Below are 20,895 nucleotides of genomic sequence, written 5' to 3' on the forward strand. Positions count from 1 at the left end.
AAACACACAAGTCACAATGAGGGTGGCCGTATAAACAACTTTAACACTGTTACAAATATGCGCCACACTGTGAACCCACACCAAACAAGAATGACAAACACATTTCGGGAGAACATCCGCACCGTAACACAACATAAACACAACAGAACAAATACCCAGAACACCTTGCAGCCCTAACTCTTCCGGGGTGCAATATACACCCCCGCTACCACCAAACCCCCCCCCACTTCTTAACAATTAATTACTTAAAATTTTTGAGGAATTTTCCAAACACTGGTCTTAGGTCCGTTTTTATTGGGTCAGCGATAAAATGTCAACTTTATCATTGTCATGAATAAGTTATACATTTTGTTCAGTATTGGGGTCCCCGGGTGGAACTAAATTCCAAAATGTTCCCGAGTTCCTTTGAAAATGTAACAAAACGTTCCTGTAAATAAAGAATCGATGCTAACTGTAGTAGCCACCATCGCTATAAACTAAAGCTGGTCACATGACCTCACTATTAAAGGGATTAACATTGGCGACCTTGAGTGCGACTGAGAGCCTCGTCAAGAACCCACAAAAGTGTCCCACCTGACAACACAACAAACCCGGGGTCACGAGAAAAAGGCCCGTAGCGCCGCTTGTGGACTTAACGGCGGAACAGACTTATTACGTCGGCTCGCCGTAGCACGTAACGGCTGACTTTTCATGTCACGCGCGCTTTATTGATCCTCACTTGCGACGGCGTAGCAAAAATGGCGGGGGAGGCACGTTAAGTTAATGAGATGGATGGTGATGAAACGCCGCCTGTGACCTTGAGCAGTAAAAAAGGAGAGAGGGAATAATATCCCGCTGAGCTCTTCTTCACTTTCACGTGTCCTTTTTTTAACGTCCTAACAAGGAAAAACAATGTGTTGGCTTTTATTCCTTTCAAGGCTTCAATGCGTTGGTTCTAACTCTGACAGTGTCGTCTTCTTCTTGCTATCGTCTAAGCACATCAAAGTCTGCTAGCATTAACGTGGAGGCGGACGAGCAGCTGAGGAGCGCCACTGATGTTCAGCACAAACAACAATAAAGGACTTCAAAACTCCAAAGTCACACATAACTGCTGGAACCTTCCAACACAGAACTCACAAGTCAAAGATGTGGAGATGAAGAAGTGGGCGAAAAGTGAAAAAGTCCAGTTGGGGGTTTAGAATTTGTAGTTATGTTTATTTTTATCCTGCTTATACCGTACGTGTAGGGATGATGTTTGATAAGAAATGATCGAATCCTCTTATCGAACCGATTCCTTATCGATTCTCTTATCGACTACAAATAGGTTGTTGTATACGGGGAAAAAAACACTCAATATTTGGTTTAACAAAAGCTCACTTTATTTTATAAGAAAAAACTAAAATAAAATAAATAAATAAATATTGACTGTTACCCCCCAAAAAAAAATAAAAAAAATAATATTGACTGTTGTTACCCATAGTATATTAAGTGGGATTTTTCAGAAAAACAAATATATACAGTAACACAAAAACAAACAATCTCTGCGATCACTGTACGTGTATAAATAATAATATAGTGTTAAATAAAATCAGTCCCTTGGGCACAAAACTGAAAATAATACAGCTCTCCAAAAAGTGCACTTCTGCTGCTATTGGAACATACTAACTACACACACAGGCAGACAGCTTACAAACAATCCAAGACGTCTAATAAAGTTCCAAAGCAGATTAATCCATTTAGGCTCTTTATTGTTGTTGATCTTGCTTTGTCTTTTCCTATCTTTACTTTTGTCTTACACTGGACTGTTATTTTTTTTTTTTTTTTAAATTGAAATACACACAATGACAAATGTATAAGCTATGTGATTCAATTAACATACTGAAATGTAATACACAAAATGTAAATATTAGCTTCACACAAATATACAGTCCTATCATCAAACAAATACTTCTGAGTGTTGAAACTATTTCGATGGTGGAAATATACGACTGGCAGCCGTTTAAAGTCCTCAAAACATCCCTTGAAAGAGTGCACAAAAATCGTTTTTCAATAAACATCTTACTATCAAATTTAACCACTTTCCACCTTAATATTGAGTTACATAAACAAGTTAAACAGTTTACTTACAGACTTATCTTTTCTAAGGCTTGTAAGAGCTAACACAACTTGTTTACTTCTCGTCGCCAACCCGGAAGTGCGCAAACGATTGACGCGTAGTATTTTCATATCGCCACAGAGTCTACAATCAAATGGGCATAACATTGCCCATTTGGGATTCGTTCCCAGGGATTCGAATAAAGAACCAACTCTTTTTCTTTACTATAGTGGCCTCGATAACGGGAACCATTTCTCAAAAAGGGATTTGAGTCCATGGAATCGGTTCTTTACTTATCGAACAACCGGGAGAAATGGTTTCGAACATCATCCCTACGTACGTGTTATGCTAAAACTGAGACATTTCCTCAATGTGGGATGAATAAACGTCATCTTATTTGACCTGATGACAACTGACAGGAAACGGACCGTTCTGAAAACTGCCATTTTCTAGGAGGACCCCACATTGTGAGAGCAACGACATTGCGTGTGAATGCCCTATGTGCGTAAGCCGCCTAAACGTGAGAGTGGAATTGAGATGCTTAAATGTCCAGGGTGAGTGGAGTGTGTGGATGTTGGAACGGTTCAAGTCGGTTGAGATGTGTGGGATATGGAGAGGTTTGTATTTTGCCCATTCATTTTCAATGGGGGAAATTTCCTGCTAATTCCAGGTAATCAGGGAATTTTCAGAACCAGGAAACATGCTGGCTTGAATGTCCAGGGTGAGCGGAGTGTGTGGAGGGTGGAACGGTTCAAATCGGATGAGGGATAAGCAGTCGATCGTTTAATGCCCATTCATTGTCAATGTGGAAACAATTCAGTGAAATTCCGGGAAAACCGTGAATTTTGGGAAAGGGAAAACATGTTTGCGTTAGAGTAATGTGGGAGGATGGTTGAAAGGTCGGAATCAGACAAAATTTTGAGGATTTAAAAAATTGTAGAACTATGAATATGTCCATGGGAATTTCCTGGAAATTTGGGAATTTTGGGAAAACCGTGAATTTTTTGAAAAGATTGATACTAGCACAATTGTCCTAGATGGTATAAATCGGTTGGTGTTGGAATTTTGGGAATCGGTTGAAAAATGTTAACGTAGTAACAGTTTTAATTGAGAATGGCTATTTCGGAATTCCTGGATTTCGGGTAAACCGGGGTTTCGTACGAAAAAACAAGACAATTTGTTGTCCCATCTAAGAGGAATGTTTTGAAGGTGCAATGGTGAAAAACGGTTGAAAAATGAGGACTGTGAAAACTTTCCAGGAAGAGGTGAAAATAGGGCTTCGGAAAACTGGGAATTTGGGGAATTCCTGGAATTTGTTTCAACTTGAAAAATGGTAGTTTGATTGTCCAAGGTGAGTGGAGTGTGTGGTTGTTGGAACCGTTCAAGTCGGTTGAGATGTGTGGGATATGGAGAGGTTTGTATTTTGCCCATTCATTTTCAATGGGGGAAAATTCCTGCTAATTCCAGGTAATCAGGGAATTTTCAGGGATAAGCACCGCCCGAATGCAGCTGAGATAGGCTCCAGCACTCCCCGGGACCCCAAAAAGGGACAAGCGGTAGAAAATGGATGGATGGAAGCAGTCGATTGTTTAATGCCCATTCATTGACAATGAGGAAACAATTCTGTAAAATTCCGGGAAAACCGGGAATTTTGGGAAAGGGAAAAAACATGTTTGCGTTAGATATATTGAAAGAGTAGTGTGGGAGGATGGTTGAAAGGTCGGAATCAGACAACATTTTGAGAATTTAGAAAATTGTAGAACTATGAATATGTCCATTCATTTAAATGGGAATTTCCTGGAAATTTGGGAATTTGGGGAAAACCGAGAATTTTTGAAAAGATTGATACTAGCAAAATTGTCCTAGATGGTATAAAATCGGTTAGTGTTGGAATTTTTGGAATCGGCTGAAAAATGTTGATGTAGTAACAGTTTTAATTGAGAATGGCTATTTCGGAATTCCTGGATTTCGGGAAAACCAGGAATTCATACGGAAAAAAAAAAGACCATTTGTTGTCCCATCTAAGAGGAATTTTTTGAAGGTGGAATGGTGAAAAACGGTTGAAAAATGAGGACTGTGAAAACTTTCCAGGAAGAGGTGAAAATAGGGCTTCGGAAAACCGTGAATTTGGGAAATTCCTGGAATTGTTTTTGGATTTGATTGTCCAAGATGAGTGGAGTGTGTGGATGTTGGAACGGTTCAAGTCGGTTGAGATATGTGGGATATGGACAGGTTTGTATTTTGCACATTCATTTTCAATGGGGGAAAATTCCTGGTAATTCCAGGTAACTTTCAGGGATGAGCAGTCGATTATTTAATGCCCATTCATTGTCAATGGGGGAAAAAAAATCGGTGAAATTACGGGAAAACCGGGAATTTTGGGAAAGCGAAAACATGTTTGTGTTAGATATATCGAAAAAGTAGTGTGGGAGGATGGTTGAACTATGAATTTAAATGGGAATTTCCTGGAAATTTGGGAATTTTTGGGAAAACCGTGAATTTTTTAAAAGATTGATACTAGCACAATTATCTTAGATGGCATCACCTGGGGATAGGTTGATTGGCAACACTAAATTGGCCCTAGTGTGTGAATGTGAGTGTGAATGTTGTCTGTCTATATGTGTTGGCCCTGTGATGAGGTGGTGACTTGTCCAGGGTGTACCCCGCCTTCCGCCTGATTGTAGCTGAGATAGGCTCCAGCACCACCTGCGACCCCAAAAGGGATAAGCGCGAGAAAATGAATGGATGGATGGGTATAAATCGGTTGGTGTTGGAATCGGCTGAACAATTTTGATGAAGTACCAGTTTGAATTGGGAATGGGTATTTTGGAATTCCTAGCACATATGTTTTCTCTATTTAACAATGTGCTGATAATGCTAATTGTGCCCTCCAGTTGTTATATCTTGTTTGATGACATTTTGGAGTCTCAATTGCAAGTGTTGTATAGTAGACTTTCCATGCAGTTGCAATTACAAATGATTGGATGGCAGTAGTGTCCAGGCTACAATGATATTAGTCTTGCCTTTTGTTGAGTCCTACAAAGTGTTAATACTGTAAGTATTGTATTTATTACACACCAGCGGTTTGATTGTAACGCGCATCTTCCATCTTTCCATTACTAAATTTTAAAAGTGTTGAAATTGCCGTGTAAAATCGCTAATGTTAATCGGTAGCATGTATATGGTATATCCAATGTATATTAGCATCTAGCAAGCACGTTTAAAAAAGCGGACTTAATTTTGAGCGCTTTTCTATCAGGCATTCTTGATTTGTTGGCCGGGAAAAATTACGTAGAGGCAGTTTGCTGAGTCTGCTCTGAGTGCTTGAACCGGTGTTGAGTCTTCAACCAAACGTGCGACACATGCAAAAAAAGTAGAGATGTCCGATATTATACGGCAGTCCGATATTATCGGGCATCTCTACAAAGTACAATTGTTGTAGTAATTACTATAAGACTTCTATTTAAAGTGAACATTTACTAAACAACACTTTCAAATAGAGATGCCCGATAATATCGGCAGGCCGATATTAGCGGCCCATAAATGCTTTAAAATGTAATATCGGAAATTATCGGTATCGGTCTCAAAAAGTAACATTTATGACTTTTTAAAACGCCGCTGTACGGTACACGGACGTAGGGAAAAGTTCAGAGCGCCAATAAAAGTTAAAGTTAAAGTTAAAGTACCAATGATTGTCACACACACACTAGGTGTGGCGAAATTATTCTCTGCATTTGACCCATCACCCTTGATCACCCCCTGGGAGGTGAGGGGAGCAGTGGGCAGCAGCGGTGGCCGCGCCCGGGAATCATTTTTGGGGATTTAACCCCCAATTCCAACCCTTGATGCTGAGTGCCAAGCAGGGAGGTAATGGGTCCCATTTTTATAGTCTTTGGTATGACTCGGGGTTTGAACTCACAACCTATCGATCTCAGGGCGGACACTCTAACCACTAGGCCACTGAGTAAACCTTAAAGGCACTGCCTTTGCGTGCCGGCCCAATCACATAATATCTACGGCTTTTCACACACACAAGTGTTGACCAAGGCATACTTGTTCAACAGCCATACAGGTCACACTGAGGGTGGCTGTATAAACAACTTCAACACTGTTACAAATATGCGCCACACTGTGAACCCACACCAAACAAGAATGACAAACACATTTCGGGAGAAGATCCGCACCGTAACACAACATAAACACAACAGAACAAATACCCAGAACCCCTTGCAGCACTAACTCTTCTGGGACGCTATAATATACACCCCCTGCACCTCAACCCCCCAACCCCGCCCACCTCAACCTCCTCATGCTTTCTCAGGGAGAGCATGTCCCAAATTCCAAGCTGCTGTTTTGAGGCATGTTAAAAAAATAATGCACTTTGTGACTTCAATAATAAATATGGCAGTGCCATGTTGGCATTTTTTTCCATAACTTGAGTTGATTTATTTTGGAAAACCTTGTTACATTGTTTAATGCATCCAGCGGGGCATCACAACAAAATTAGGCATAATAATGTGTTAATTCCACGACTATATATATTGGTATCGGTTGATATCGGAATCGGTAATTAAGAGTTGGACATTATCGGGCATCTCTGGTACCCATCCCTAACCAGGACCCCCCGGTGAGTGTTTAGATGGTTTCTCTCACCAACCCTACCAGAAAGCTGTTTAACCCTTTCCTTGCCGCTCCATAAAGACAAAAAAGACCACAAAGAGAAAAGTGTGATAGATTTAGGATCACGGTTTTATGTTGAATGAGTATCAAAATAACGATGGACAGAAGTTGAAATAAAGAACAAAACTGCTAACTAAGTTAAACATGTCACAAAATGATGAAATAATCATCTGACATGCAGAAAAAATGTCACGGAATGTCTTTACTTTGGATGAAGACACCATCTTGTCTTGTGAATATTAGCGACATCTATAGGAAAGGGAAAAAAATAAAAAATGTAAAAAAGGGTTACCACGTCAGACGGTGGTTTGCCGGCTGTAGAGTTCGAGGGTCACGGCCGAGATGAACACGGGGATGCTGTTCTGATGGTGGAGGTGAAGATTCACCAACTCATCCAGGGTTTTGGTGAAGGCCGTCTCCATCAGCTGCATGTTTCCATTGCAGCCCTGCACACACACACACACACACACACACACACACACACACACACACACACACACACACACACACACACACACACACACACACACACACACACACACACACACACACACACACACACACAGTTGAAAAGAAAAAGTTTCAACGTAAAAATGTCATCACTTCAAGTTGTTTTCATCTCCTGGGAATTGTCAAGATTCCGTGCATGTGTGTGTGTGTGTGTGTGTGTGTGTGTGTGAGCATCCATGACAGACTGAAGGTGTCTAAATCTGTGTGGATTAATTAGAAGGAGCAGCTCGGGGCGATAGAGTGAAGGAGAAAGTGATGAGGGAAACGAGGGATGGAGTAATTAAAACATTGCATGAAGGAAGTGAGCAAGGCGGCGAGGGAGGGGCGAGCGCATGCGACATAGCACGCTGGGAAACGTCCTAAAATCACCCGACACACACCTACGCCGTATTTGACAATTTGTCTTAGTCCAAAATATCAAGTGCACTTCCTTCACATAGACAACAGAGCTGCGTTTTGATTGACATGTCACACAGGTGTTAATCTGTATCGATTAGACCAGGGGTCGGCAACCTTTACCAGTCAAAGAGCCATTTTGACCAGTTTCACAAATTATAGAAAACAATGGGAGCCGCAAAAATTTTTGAAATTTTAAATGAAATAATGTATATAAAACATTTTTTTTGCTTTGTGCTATGTATAAACCAGGGGTCTCAGACACGTTGCCCACACTTTTATATGGAATTTTTAAGATGGTGCTTAAAACACCCTTACTAATAATGCGCCACACTGTGAACCCACACCAAACAAGAATGACAAACACATTTCGGGAGAACATCTGCACCGTAACACAACAAACACAACAGGACAAATACCCAGAATCTCATGCAGCCCTAACTCTTCCGGGATACATTATACACCCCCGCTACCAAACCCCGCCCACCTCAACCACCGCACAGAGGGGGGGTTGATGTGGGAGGGAGCAGGCTTGGGGTGGGGGCGGGGTTTGGTGGTAGCAGGGGTGTATAATGTAGCCCGGAAGAGTCAGGGCTGCATGGGATTCTGGGTGTTTATTCTGTTGTGTTTATGTTGTGTTAAGGTGCAGATGTTCTCCCGAAATGTGTTTGTCATTCTTGTTTGGTTTTGGTTCAAAGTGTGGCGCATTATTAGTAAGAGTGTTAAAGTTGTTTTATATGATCACCGTCAGTGTAACCTGTGTGGCTGTTGACCAAGTATGCCTTGCTGTCAAGTACGTGTGCAAGCAGAAGATGTATATTGTATAACAAATGTTGGGCTGGCACGCTGTCAATACAGATTGTAGAGGGCGCCAAATGTTGTACCATCACGGCACGCCCTTAATAAAGCTTTAAGGGTGAAAATCGGTGAATATTAATCCCGGGAGTTTTCTGCGAGAGGCACTGAAATCCGGAAGTCTCACGGGACAATTGGGGGGTTCAGCAAGTAAGCTGCTGAGCCGCGTCAGAGTGATCAAAGAGCCGCATGCGGCTCCGGAGCCGCGGGTTGCCGACCCCTGGATTAGACCAATACTTATACTTCAATTTTTTAAGATCATTAAACGATTACATTTTTGATTACAATTATAATCCGACAAAAACATAGGATGGCTGTGTAACAATATCGAATACATATTTAAATGATTTCCTTATTCCCTTTTATTACATACAATATTTGGAGCAAATTAATTAAATGTAATAGTGCAAAATAAGTAAACATAAGAAAAAACTAATATTGGCTGTGATTTTAAATCCTTAGTTATAGCACTTAAAAGTCCTTCTGTGTCCAAGGACTCATTTCTTGAATTTGTAAACAATAATAAAAACGACAAAGAAAAACAAATTTTGTTAATAAAAAAATCAAGCACGTACGGACACTAAACCGTATTTTTCGGACTATAAGTCGCAGTTTTTTTCATAGTTTGGCCGGGGGTGCGACTTATACTCAGGAGCGACTTATGTGTGAAATCATTAACACATTACCGTAAAATATCAAATAATATTATTTAGCTCATTCACGTAAGAGACTAGACGTATAAGATTTCATGGGATTTAGCGATTGGGAGTGACAGATTGTTTGGTAAACGTATAGCATGTTCTATATGTTATAGTTATTTGAATGACTCTTACCATAATATGTTACGTTAACATACCAGGCACGTTCTCAGTTGGTTATTTATGCCTCATATAACGTACACTTATTCAGCCTGTTGTTCACTATTCTTTATTTATTTTAAATTGCCTTTCAAATGTCTATTCTTGGTGTTGGGTTTCATCAAATAAATTTCCCCCAAAAATGCGACTTATACTCAAGTGCGACTTATATATGTTTTTCCCCTTCTTTATTATGCATTTTCGGCCGGTGCGACGACTTATACTCCGAAAAATACGGTACTTAAAATAGTTAGTCGATATTTGTATTGATATGCCCACCGTTCTTTACATTCAAACTTAGCAGTTTGCATGGCTTATTGTATACTTTTCACGGTGTGTATTTATTTAAAATGTAATCTTTCTCTGATTATAATCCCCTGAGCTATCAAGGCAGAAAGGACAGGAAAATGTCCACACAAGCATGGAAAACACTCAGACAATGTAAACAAAATAGTAAAATCACATTGACCACTTAACAACAAGCTCTTAAAATGAAGGTGCAGAAACAAGGAATATGTAAGAAATGCTTAATAATTCCTTTAAAGGGTTAGTGGCCACATGCGTGGACAGCACCTTTTAGATCTTATTTCCAAAATTGTGTACACTACTGAATTGGGGTCTTATGGCCACTTATGTGGACACTTATATTGCCATCTGGTGGTGTCAGAAGAGTATAACATACAATGGAATTTGGAAAAAAAAAAGTGTAAAAATAAAAATTAGCATGTCACTACACATGAAGTACACGTTTGTGTACTTATGGACTAAGTACATCATATCAAAAGATGATTCTTAGTTTTTATTCTAATTAGGGTCCAATAAGCCCAAATAGCAAAGAGAAATAAAAAAAAGCATGTACCTACCGCAAACAAACAGCTTGGGCCTTAAGAGGTTTTAATAAAGTGTCAGAAAATAGTCTAAAGTGTGAAAATGTAAACATAGAGAAACCTGAGAAGAACTATTTTCTGCAGGTTTAGTGCCAGGAAATCACAACTGTGCGCTAAAGGGTGAGCGCGCTAAGGTGGTGTGTTATCAGCGGTCTTGGTGGGGTCGAGCGCCTTGCATCATTTACAGACCACATTGGTCTGACTACGGTCCTTTTTAAAAAAAAATCCCAAACACTGCCATACTGTCTAGGTCAGTGGTCCCCAACCTTTTTGTAGCTGCGGACCGGTCAACGCTTGAAAATGTGTCCCACGGACACATGTGTGCTTACGGACTGTATCCCTGCAGACTGTATTGATCTATCTTGATGTATAATGTATATATATTGTTTTTCATGTTGATTTAATAAAAAAAAAAACAAAAGAAAAAAAAAAAGTTTTTTCCAGTGGAAAAGTTTTTTTCAGTGGACCGATTGGTGCGGCCCCGTGGTTTGGGACCACTGGTCTAGGTGACTTTTCATCTTGTATCTACAATTTCTTCATTTTTACTTTCTCTTCTCACTCCATGCAAATAATCAACCGCCAAACAACAAGACGGCACAACCAAACTTGATAGTAGATCATACTTGCCAACCTTGAGACCTCCGATTTCGGGAAGTGGGGGGTGGGGAGGCGTGGTCGGGGGTGGGGCGGAGGCGTGGTTAGGGGCGTGGTTAAGAGGGTAGGAGTATATTTACAGCTAGAATTCACCAAGTCAAGTATTACATATATATATATATACATACATACATATATATATATATATATATATATATATATATATATATATATATATATATATATATATAGATATATATATATATATATATATATATATATATATATATATATATAACAAATACTTGACTTTCAGTGAATTCTAGTTATATATATATATATATATATATATATATATATATATATATATATGTATTTTATTATATATATTTGTATATATAAATAAAAGAAATACTTGAATTTCAGTGTTCATTTATTTACACATATACACACACATAACACTCATCTACTCATTGTTGAGTTAAGGGTTGAATTGTCCATCCTTGTTCTATTCTCTGTCACTATTTTTCTAACCATGCTGAACACCCTCTCTGATGATGCATTGCTGTGTGGCACGCACAAAAGTGCTTTCATCAAATTCATTAGAGTCTGGAATCTTCCATCTCTCCCTAGCAAGGCCCAAAACCGGTCAATCTTTGCTTCCTGAGGAAGATCTTTACTGCCAAGCACTTGGTAGTCCACTACTTCTTCCCGGAGGCTATCCAGGTCCAATCGCAGCTGCGGCTTGGAACTTACAAGCTGTTATGAGAGTAGTGTATGTGTGTGTGTGTGTGTGGCCCTTTAATAGGTGAGCATGTGAGGTGAGTGACGTCAGTGAGTGTGTGGGCGAGAGAAGAGAGGGAGCGGTAGCGTAAATAAAGCAAGATTTGCAACTAATCGCCGGACTCAGGCAGGAAAGGTGCAACAAAGCGTATTTCTTCATCTTACTCGTCGTCGCCACGGCTGTATCTTCCTCGTTCTTCTGCTTCGTCTCTTTGTTGTGTGCGCAGTTGTGCACTGCACTCTCTAAAAGCCCAGATGTTTTTGATGTTATAGATGGCAGTATTGTCCTGTTTAAGAGTGTCACAACATTGCTGTTTCCGGCAGACGAACTGCTTTACGGTAGACAAAAACGTGACTGCTGTTGTTGTGTGTTGTTTCCGCGCTGGGAGGACGTTAATGAAACTGCCTAACAATAAACCCACATAAGAAACTCGCCCTCGATCATTCTACAGTTATAACGTGATTGGGCAGGCACGCTGTTTATATTGTGGGAAAGTGGACTCAGGCCATGCCCCCTCCAGCTCCACCTGAATTTCGGGAGATTTTCGGGAGAAAATTTGTCCCGGGAGGTTTTCGGGAGAGGCGCTGAATTTCGGGAGTCTCCCGGAAAATCCGGGAGGGTTGGCAAGTATGTAGTAGATACTGTTATCTGATTGGCTGTGTCACTCACCACTGATCAGTGATCACTTCCCGCGGTTACCAGAAAGCGAGTGCCTTTGTTCATGCAACCAACCTTGCTTTGCAACTTCCGCTTTCTTCCGACAGAGGAAAAAAAACATTAAAAGCATTATTTATTGATATGATTACGTGTCTATCACGATATATATACATATTGTTTTATAGCTCAGCCCTATGGTACGACACTTTCGTATTAGCGACCCACACGTCGCTTATCAAAGGATGACTTTGACCTTTTTTAACTGTATAGAATTTGACTCATGTTATACAGTTGTTAAAATGTGAATTAAAAAGACAGACCCTTTAATGACCGCCACAGCTTGACCCTGGAACTGAATACTAATTCCACTAATTCCTATATCAAGACACGTTCGCTTTGTGTTAAACGTGGCAAAGCTAATTAGCATAATATTCAAAATAATGTCTTAGTAACAATGAATTCATTTCATTTGAACTTTGCCAAAAACACGTTGGGAGAGTCCCACAAGGAGAACTGCTTCCAAAGACGACTGACGGAGCGGATCTTGGAGGTTCCAGTATGTACTTAAATGCAACAAATTAGACAAAGTGCCTATAAAATTGACGATGCGGCATAAATGTGTCGTATTAAAAGGAAAACCCCAGACTGACGTCGATGCCCTCAGAGGGTTCCATCGATAAACGCTGCTTATGACGAAGCTGCCGGCTTTCTGATGACCTATCCAAGCGTACTGTACAGACGTTCTGGTCCACTGACCACACACACGCACAGGTTATCATTTGGAATGGGGACCAAGTTTTTGATCAACACTTGTGGGGACCCCCCTTTCTACAGGTTGTGGAGGCATAAAAAAAATTGTGTAAAATGTCCACTGCCCAGTTAGCTCATACACGTCTTTAAATCTCTGGATTGATGAAGTAATGTGCTGATCATTTTTACTGGGGACCCTGGGGAAAAAGAGTTAATATGGTTCATGGGGACCAAATTTAAATAATTTTGCATAATGCACACAAATTTGTACGTGACTACTGAGGACCATTTAAAAAAAAAAGAAGTTTAAATGAAATATGACATGATGCTCAGAATACAGCACTACAGCTGTCCTCTTATAGGAAGTTTCACTACTTAAATGTTAAAGGGGAACATTATCACCAGACCTATGTAAGCGTCAATATATACCTTGATGTTGCAGAAAAAAGACCATATATTTTTTTAACCGATTTCCGAACTCTAAATGGGTGAATTTTGGCGAATTAAACGCCTTTCTATTATTCGCTCTCGGAGCGTCACATTGGGAAGCAATCCGCCATTTTCTCAAACACATTACAAACACCGAGTCAAATCAGCTCTGTTATTTTCCGTTTTTTCGACTGTTTTCCGTACCTTGGAGACATCATGCCTCGTCGGTGTGTTGTCGGAGGGTGTAACAACACAAACAGGGACGGATTCAAGTTGCACCAGTGGCCCAAAGATGCGAAAGTGGCAAGAAATTGGAAGTTTGTTCCGTACACTTTACCGACAAAAGCTATGCTACGACAGAGATGGCAAGAATGTGTGGATATCCTGCGACACTCAAAGCAGATGCATTTCCAACTGGACTGGACAGAATAGCTTTCAGGAAAAGAGAGCGGATGAGGGTATGTCTACAGAATATATTAATTGATGAAAACTGGGCTGTCTGCACTCTCAAAGTGCATTTTGTTGCCAAATGTATTTCATATGCTGTAAACCTAGTTCATAGTTGTTAGTTTCCTTTAATGCCAAACAAACACATACCAATCGTTGGTTAGAAGGCGATCGCCGAATTCGTCCTCGCTTTCTCCCGTGTCGCTGGCTGTCGTGTCGTTTGTCGGTTTCGCTTGCATACGGTTCAAACCGATATGGCTCAATAGCTTCAGTTTCTTCTTCAATTTCGTTTTCGCTACCTGCCTCCACACTACAACCGTCCGTTTCAATACATGCGTAATCTGTTGAATCGCTTAAGCCGCTGAAATCCGAGTCTGAATCCGAGCTAATGTGGCAATAGCTTGCTGTTCTATGCGCCATGTTTGTTTGTATCGGCATCACTGTGTGACGTCACAGGAAAATGGACGGGTGTATATAACGATGGTTAAAATCAGGCACTTTGAAGCTTTTTTTTAGGGATATTGCGTGATGGGTAAAATTTTGAAAAAAACTTCGAAAAATAAAATAAGCCACTGGGAACTGATTTTTAATGGATTTAACCCTTCTGAAATTGTGATAATGTTCCCCTTTAAATGTTAAAGCAAATCCTGCATCTTCTGTGACATTACTGAAAACTGCTATTTAGCAGTAATGAAGTTGTCTGCAACTCCAACTACCATATATAGAAGGATGGAACATTCTGAATGTGAATCATACTTTAAGGTAATAATGTTTTATAATCATGCTGTATGAAAATGTCATCCTAAGGAACACTAAACCAGATTTAGTTTTTGGAAAAATGTATTACTTTTAACTAAGGATGGATACCATACAGAATCACAGTACTATTAATGCCAGGATAACAAATGCTTCATATTTCAAGAAAATTAATTTTCTCTTTTACCAATATTTGAAACACGTAAACATCCATCCATCCATTTTCTACCGCTTATTCCCTTCGGGGTCGCGGGGGGCGCTGGAGCCTATCTCAGCTACAATCGGGCGGAAGGCGGGGTACACCCTGGACAAGTCGCCACCTCATCGCAGGGCCAACACAGATAGACAGACAACATTCACACTCACATTCACACACTAGGGCCAATTTAGTGTTGCCAATCAACCTATCCCCAGGTGCATGTTTTTGGAGGTGGGAGGAAGCCGGAGTACCCGGAGGGAACCCACGCAGTCACGGGGAGGACATGCAAACTCCACACAGAAAGATCCCGAGCCCGGGATTGAACTCACGACTACTCAGGACCTTCGTATTGTGAGGCAGACGCACTAACCCTTCTTCCACCGTGCTGCCCACAAACAAAGTAACCCAAATTTCCCTGTTGTGGGATCAATAAAGGATTATCTTATCGTAGCTTAAAAATCACTTAGGCATCTTCAGAATGGATCTGACTATCATTTAAAAAGGTTTCCCTTTAGGGGACCCGTTTTTTTGTCCCCATACCGTCAGAGGTCCCCTAAAGGGGACTGTGTAAACAGAGCGATGTCCCTATTAAGTAAACATTGCCAGAACACACACACGCACACGCACACGCACACACACACACACACACACACACACACAATGGGGTGTCTGCATTCATCGTAAAACTGCATCCTTTCCTCTCTGCATTTTCTGGCAACTTCCTGCACGACTCCGGCGCATCAAAGGGTAGAAGAAAAAAGCGTTGCCATGGAGACCAGCGTTTTGAGTTCCTAGCAGTGCTGTGAAGTGAAGTAACATGGAGCTTAATGAAGAGACGGAAGGCACACACGCACACACACACGCACACGCACACGCCCGCACACGCACACGCCCGCCCGCCCGCCCGCCCGCCCGCACGCACGCCCACACACACACACACACACACACACACACACACACACACACACACACACACACACACACACACACACACACACACACACACACACACACACACACACACACACACACACACACACACACACACACACACACACACACACACACACACACACACACACACACACAGTCACGACTTTAAGACTTTTAGAAGGATGCGTCACGAGTCATTTTGCGCACACGTTCACAAGGGGAAAAAAATGCTAAAGTTTCATCTGGCCGCTTTTCTGATGACATGCAGCGTCTTCACAAAGACGACACAAACATCAATCAATCAATCAATGTTTATTTATATAGCCCTAAATCACAAGTGTCTCAAAGGGCTGCACAAGCCACAACGACATCCGCGGTACAGAGCCCACATAAGGGCAAGGAAAAACTCACAACCCCAGTGGGACGTCAATGTGAATGACTATGAGAAACCTTGGAGAGGACCACATATGTGGGTGACCCGCCCCCTCTAAGGGAGACCGGATGCAATGGACATCGAGTGGGTCTGACATCAGGCCTGCTAAGAGAAAAATAGGAAGTGGATTTGGTCTGTGAATCGGCCAGGCTCCGACTCCGACCAAGACCCGGCACCAGCACTCAAAATCGTCTAGAAGATGATTGTTTTCACCTCACAAAAACATTTGGCCATTTCAGCAGCAAGGGGAGTTGAGAAAGGGAATTGTTCCTCGATTTGCTGTTATTGTAACTGATGCCATGTCCACACGAACACGGAGAGTTTAAAAAAACACACCTCCATCCACACAAAACTGTCTCTGTCTACACACGAACGCATACACCTGCTGTCGTGCACATTTTGTCCAATCAGAAGCCTGGAAAAAGCAGCCACGGCTGACTTGGCGGCATTACACCTCTGTTATGTTTATTTTGATATACTAGACCGGGGGGCCAGCAACCCGCGGCTCTCGAGCAGCATGCGGCTCTTTAGTGCCGCCCTGGAGCATTTTTTAAAAAAAAGGATTGAAAATGGAAAAAGATGGGGTGACATTTTTTTTTGTTTGTTTTAGTATGTCTTTTGTTTGAGGACAAACATGACACAAACCTTCCCAATTGTTAGAAAGCCCACTGTTTTATATGTTTGTGTGTATGCTTCACTGATGAGAGTATTTGGTGAACATCGTTTTGTCCTTCTAATTTCGGCGGTTCTTGAACTCACCATAGTGTGGACTGTGACGCAACAGTTTGTTTACATGTAAAATCTTCCACTCCTTCTTTGTCTCATTTTGTCCACCAAAAGTTTTATACTGTGCGTGAATGCACAAAGAAGCACTTTGTTGATGTTATTGACTAGTGTGAAATGCAGTGACTTGCAGTCACTAGAGGCAGGTGAGGCGGGGCCTCACCTGCCATCATGGAAAGAAAAAAAATGTAAAAAGAAAAAAAAAAAATTAAATTGTTATATGTATGCAGTGATTATACTATAAAGTTATTTTCCATTTAACTTCACCAGTTTTGGATTATTTTTATTCAAAATCGCTGAATTTTCACATTTGCCGTTCAAATACCGAGAAGAGACTGTGCGGTGAACAGCAGCCAGTTGAGGCACGTCACTCAGTGCCGCAACATGGATTGCGCAATGACTCGGCTAACTGCTGGCCTGCTGTGCAGTGAGACCGTATTGCTAAATGAATTATATTATACATTTCCATAGTTTAGTTAGCTGAGGTATATAATGTACAGTGTATTTTGTCAACAACTGTAAGTGTGTAATGTATTTCTTGTGCTGAGCGATCATAAAACGACTGCAAAAGACGCACTGGCTGAGGCTCCAGTAGCCCCGCCTCCTGCACCCCCGCCGTAGAATTGTTATATCAACTAAAGCCCACACTTAAACTTTCCACGTGCAAGATTGAATCTATTTAAAAAAAATATTTCATAAGAAGCCAAAAAGTGCAAAAACAATAATGTTCGTGTTGGAGGAGTTGTGAATGACTGCACGGCCACAACATTAGGTACACCTGCAGACTGCATGTGTATCGAATTCACAACTCCTCCAACACGAACATTATTGTTTTTGCACTTTTTGGCTTCTTATTAAATAACTTTTGTAACCTATTTTTATGGGCTTTCCTCTTTGTGATGTTAAGTTCCTGTTATGCGCTGTTATACAATATATGCCTTGAGCTCTTATTTTGAAGGCGCCAGAGCGGAAGTGATGACATGTTGTAGTGGAACGGAGGTTTTTGAAAGAAGGTAAACAAAGTGGTCCTCGTGTAAACTGGAGCCTCCGTGTTTGTTATTTTGTAGTTTCATACAGTATAGGCGACATTTATAAACCCTCGGTTACACTTTTTTAAATAGATTCAATCTTGCACGTGGAAAGTTTAAGTGAGGACTTTAGTTGTGGACTTCATTTATAAGTAAAGGTAAGACCATAATAACGTTTTTTTTATTAAATGTGCTTTTTTGTGTGCTACAGTTTGTATGTGTAAAGTTAAAGTTAAGTTAAAGTAGCAATGATTGTCACACACACACTCGGTGTAATGAAATTTGTCCTCTGCATTTGACCCATCCCCTTGTTCACCCCCTGGGAGGTGAGGGGAGCAGTGGGCAGCAGCGGCGCGGCGCCGCGCCCGGGAATCATGTTTGGTGATTTAACCCCCAATTCCAACCCTTGATGCTGAGTGCCAAGCAGGGAAGAATGCTGGTATGAGCTTTTAAACATAACCCGTTAACTGCTGCCAATCAAATGGTGAATAAGATACTCTTTAGGGTTCATATGTTTGTACATCTGACTGTGATGAAGTCAGTGCCTCACCAGCCATCAACCTCACCGCACGTCACTGGTGAAATGCTAATCAGGTATATTTGGTCAGTGCATGACTGCAAGCTAATCAATGCTAACATGCTATTTAGGCTAGCGGTATGTACATATTGCATCATTATGCCTCATTTGTAGCTATATTTGAGCTCATTTAATATAATTTACTTTGATCCTCTTTGACACATGATCTGTACGTAATATTGGCTGCATTTCAGATAGTTGTGTGTGTGCCATGTTGTTCCAGACCACAGCAAACATTATTACCTAGCTTGCCAGAGATTGTAATAAATCTATTAAAAGAAGACAGCCTGCCATTTCCTTTAACTTGGACACACACATCTACACCTTTGGCCATTAAAAGCCAGTAATTTCCAGGAGTTATCTCACCTTCTGAGTAGCCTCTGATTTACTAATGGTTTCTAATGTTGTAAAAATGTGTAGAATAAATATTACATTTCAACATTTCTGTCAACGAAGATTTGCTTCAGCCTGCGACACATAGTAATTTTGATAGTAGGCTATTATAGCTAATATAGACACTTACGTGATGTGTTGCCTTCATTATAACACTTATATGTGGCTTTTCCTTTTTTGCGGCTCCAGACAGATATGTTTTTTGGTCCAATATGGCTCTTTCAACGTTTTTGGTTGCCGACCCCTGTACTAGACGTACAATGACATGCACATTATCTGTAAAATAGCAGTAGAGTGGAAAACAAGTTGACTTTATACGCTTAATTGTGTTTCATATCCATTAAACGAGGGGTCGCCAACCCGTCCATCGCAAAAATATTAGAGAAAACATTTATTAATATGACACCAGCAACATCCCCACACGGAGAATTACCGACACACCCACCATCAGGCAAGCATTTTAACACCTGAACACACTTCTCTCTCTGCTGCTCTCCACACGCGCTACACCCGCTCGTCTCGCAAACCGCACATTGCATGATGCACTCATAAATCATCGAGCTGCAACAATGCATAGAGGCTAACTGTTGTCGAGCAAAACGGCGTTGGTGCACATGCAGCGACTTCGTTTCCAGGAAGTAAGCAGTGTCCCCTAAAATGTGATAATAAATGATGGTTTTTCAATCATTTAAAGGGGAACATTATCACAGTTTCAGAATGGTTAAAACCATTAAAAATCAGTTCCCAGTGGCTTATTATATTTTTCAAAGTTTTTTTTCAAAATTTTACCCATCACGCAATATCCCTAAAAAAAGCTTTAAAGTGCCTGATATTAACCAACGTTATAAACACCCGTCCATTTTCCTGTGACGTCACATAGTGAAGCCAACACAAACAAACATGGCGGAAAGAACAGCAAGCTATAGCGACATTAGCTCGGATTCAGACTCGGATTTCAGCGGCTTAAGCGATTCAACAGATTACGCATGTTTTGAAACGGATGGTTGTAGTGTGGAGGCAGGTAGCGAAAACGAAATTGAAGAAGAAACTGAAGCTATTGAGCCATATCGGTTTGAACCGTATGCAAGCGAAACCGACGAAAACGACACGACAGCCAGTGACACGGGAGAAAGCGAGGACAAATTCGGCGATCGCCTTCTAACCAATGATTGGTATGTGTTTGTTTGGCATTAAAGGAAACTAACAACTATGAACTAGGTTTACAGCATATGAAATACATTTGGCAACAACATGCACTTTGAGAGTGCAGACAGCCCAATTTTCATCAATTAATATATTCTGTACACATACCCTCATCCGCGCTCTTTTCCTGAAAGCTGATCTGTCCAGTTTTGGAGTTGATGTCAGCAGGCCAGGGAAGTTAGGGTCGATAGGGGGTTTAGCTCGCTCGTCTGCGGGAACAAACTGCCGCCATTGCTTGCCGTGCTACCGAGGTCCTTTGTCCCTGAAATTGCTCACACACTCCGGCAGATTCAATGGGGATCTGGCGGCAGATTTCTTTGACTTTATCGTTGGAAATGCATCTGCTTTGAGCGTCGCAGGATATCCACACATTCTTGCCAGCTCTGTCGTAGCATAGCTTTCGTCGGTAAAGTGTGCAGAACAAACGTCCAATTTCTTGCCACTTTCGCATCTTTGGGCCACTGGTGCAACTTGAATCTGTCCCTGTTCGTGTTGTTACACCCTCCGACAACACACCGACGAGGCATGATGTCTCCAAGGTACGGAAAACAGTCGAAAAAACGGAAAATAACAGAGCTGATTTGACTCGGTGTTTGAGAAAATGCCGGATAGCTTTCCGATGTGACGTCACGTTGTGACGTCATCGCTCCGAGAGCGAATATTAGAAAGG

General features: G+C 41.2%; 1 protein-coding gene across 3 annotated transcripts in view; it reads right to left on the bottom strand.

Moving 5' to 3' along the window:
• Nucleotides 1–20,895, bottom strand: part of mad1l1 (mitotic arrest deficient 1 like 1) — a 254,119-nt gene that overhangs the window by 30,167 nt on the left and 203,057 nt on the right. For 2 of the 3 annotated variants that reach the window (XM_061984161.1, XM_061984160.1), the window contains exon 18: nucleotides 6,780–7,200. In XM_061984161.1, the coding sequence (XP_061840145.1) occupies nucleotides 7,051–7,200 (150 nt within the window). In that variant the 3' untranslated portion in view covers nucleotides 6,780–7,050. Of the gene's footprint in view, nucleotides 1–6,779; nucleotides 7,201–20,895 lie in introns of those variants that run through there. The other variant, XM_061984162.1, reaches the window with a different exon arrangement.

This window comes from Nerophis lumbriciformis, linkage group LG25, assembly GCF_033978685.3.
Source record: "Nerophis lumbriciformis linkage group LG25, RoL_Nlum_v2.1, whole genome shotgun sequence".
NCBI lineage: Eukaryota > Metazoa > Chordata > Actinopteri > Syngnathiformes > Syngnathidae > Nerophis > Nerophis lumbriciformis.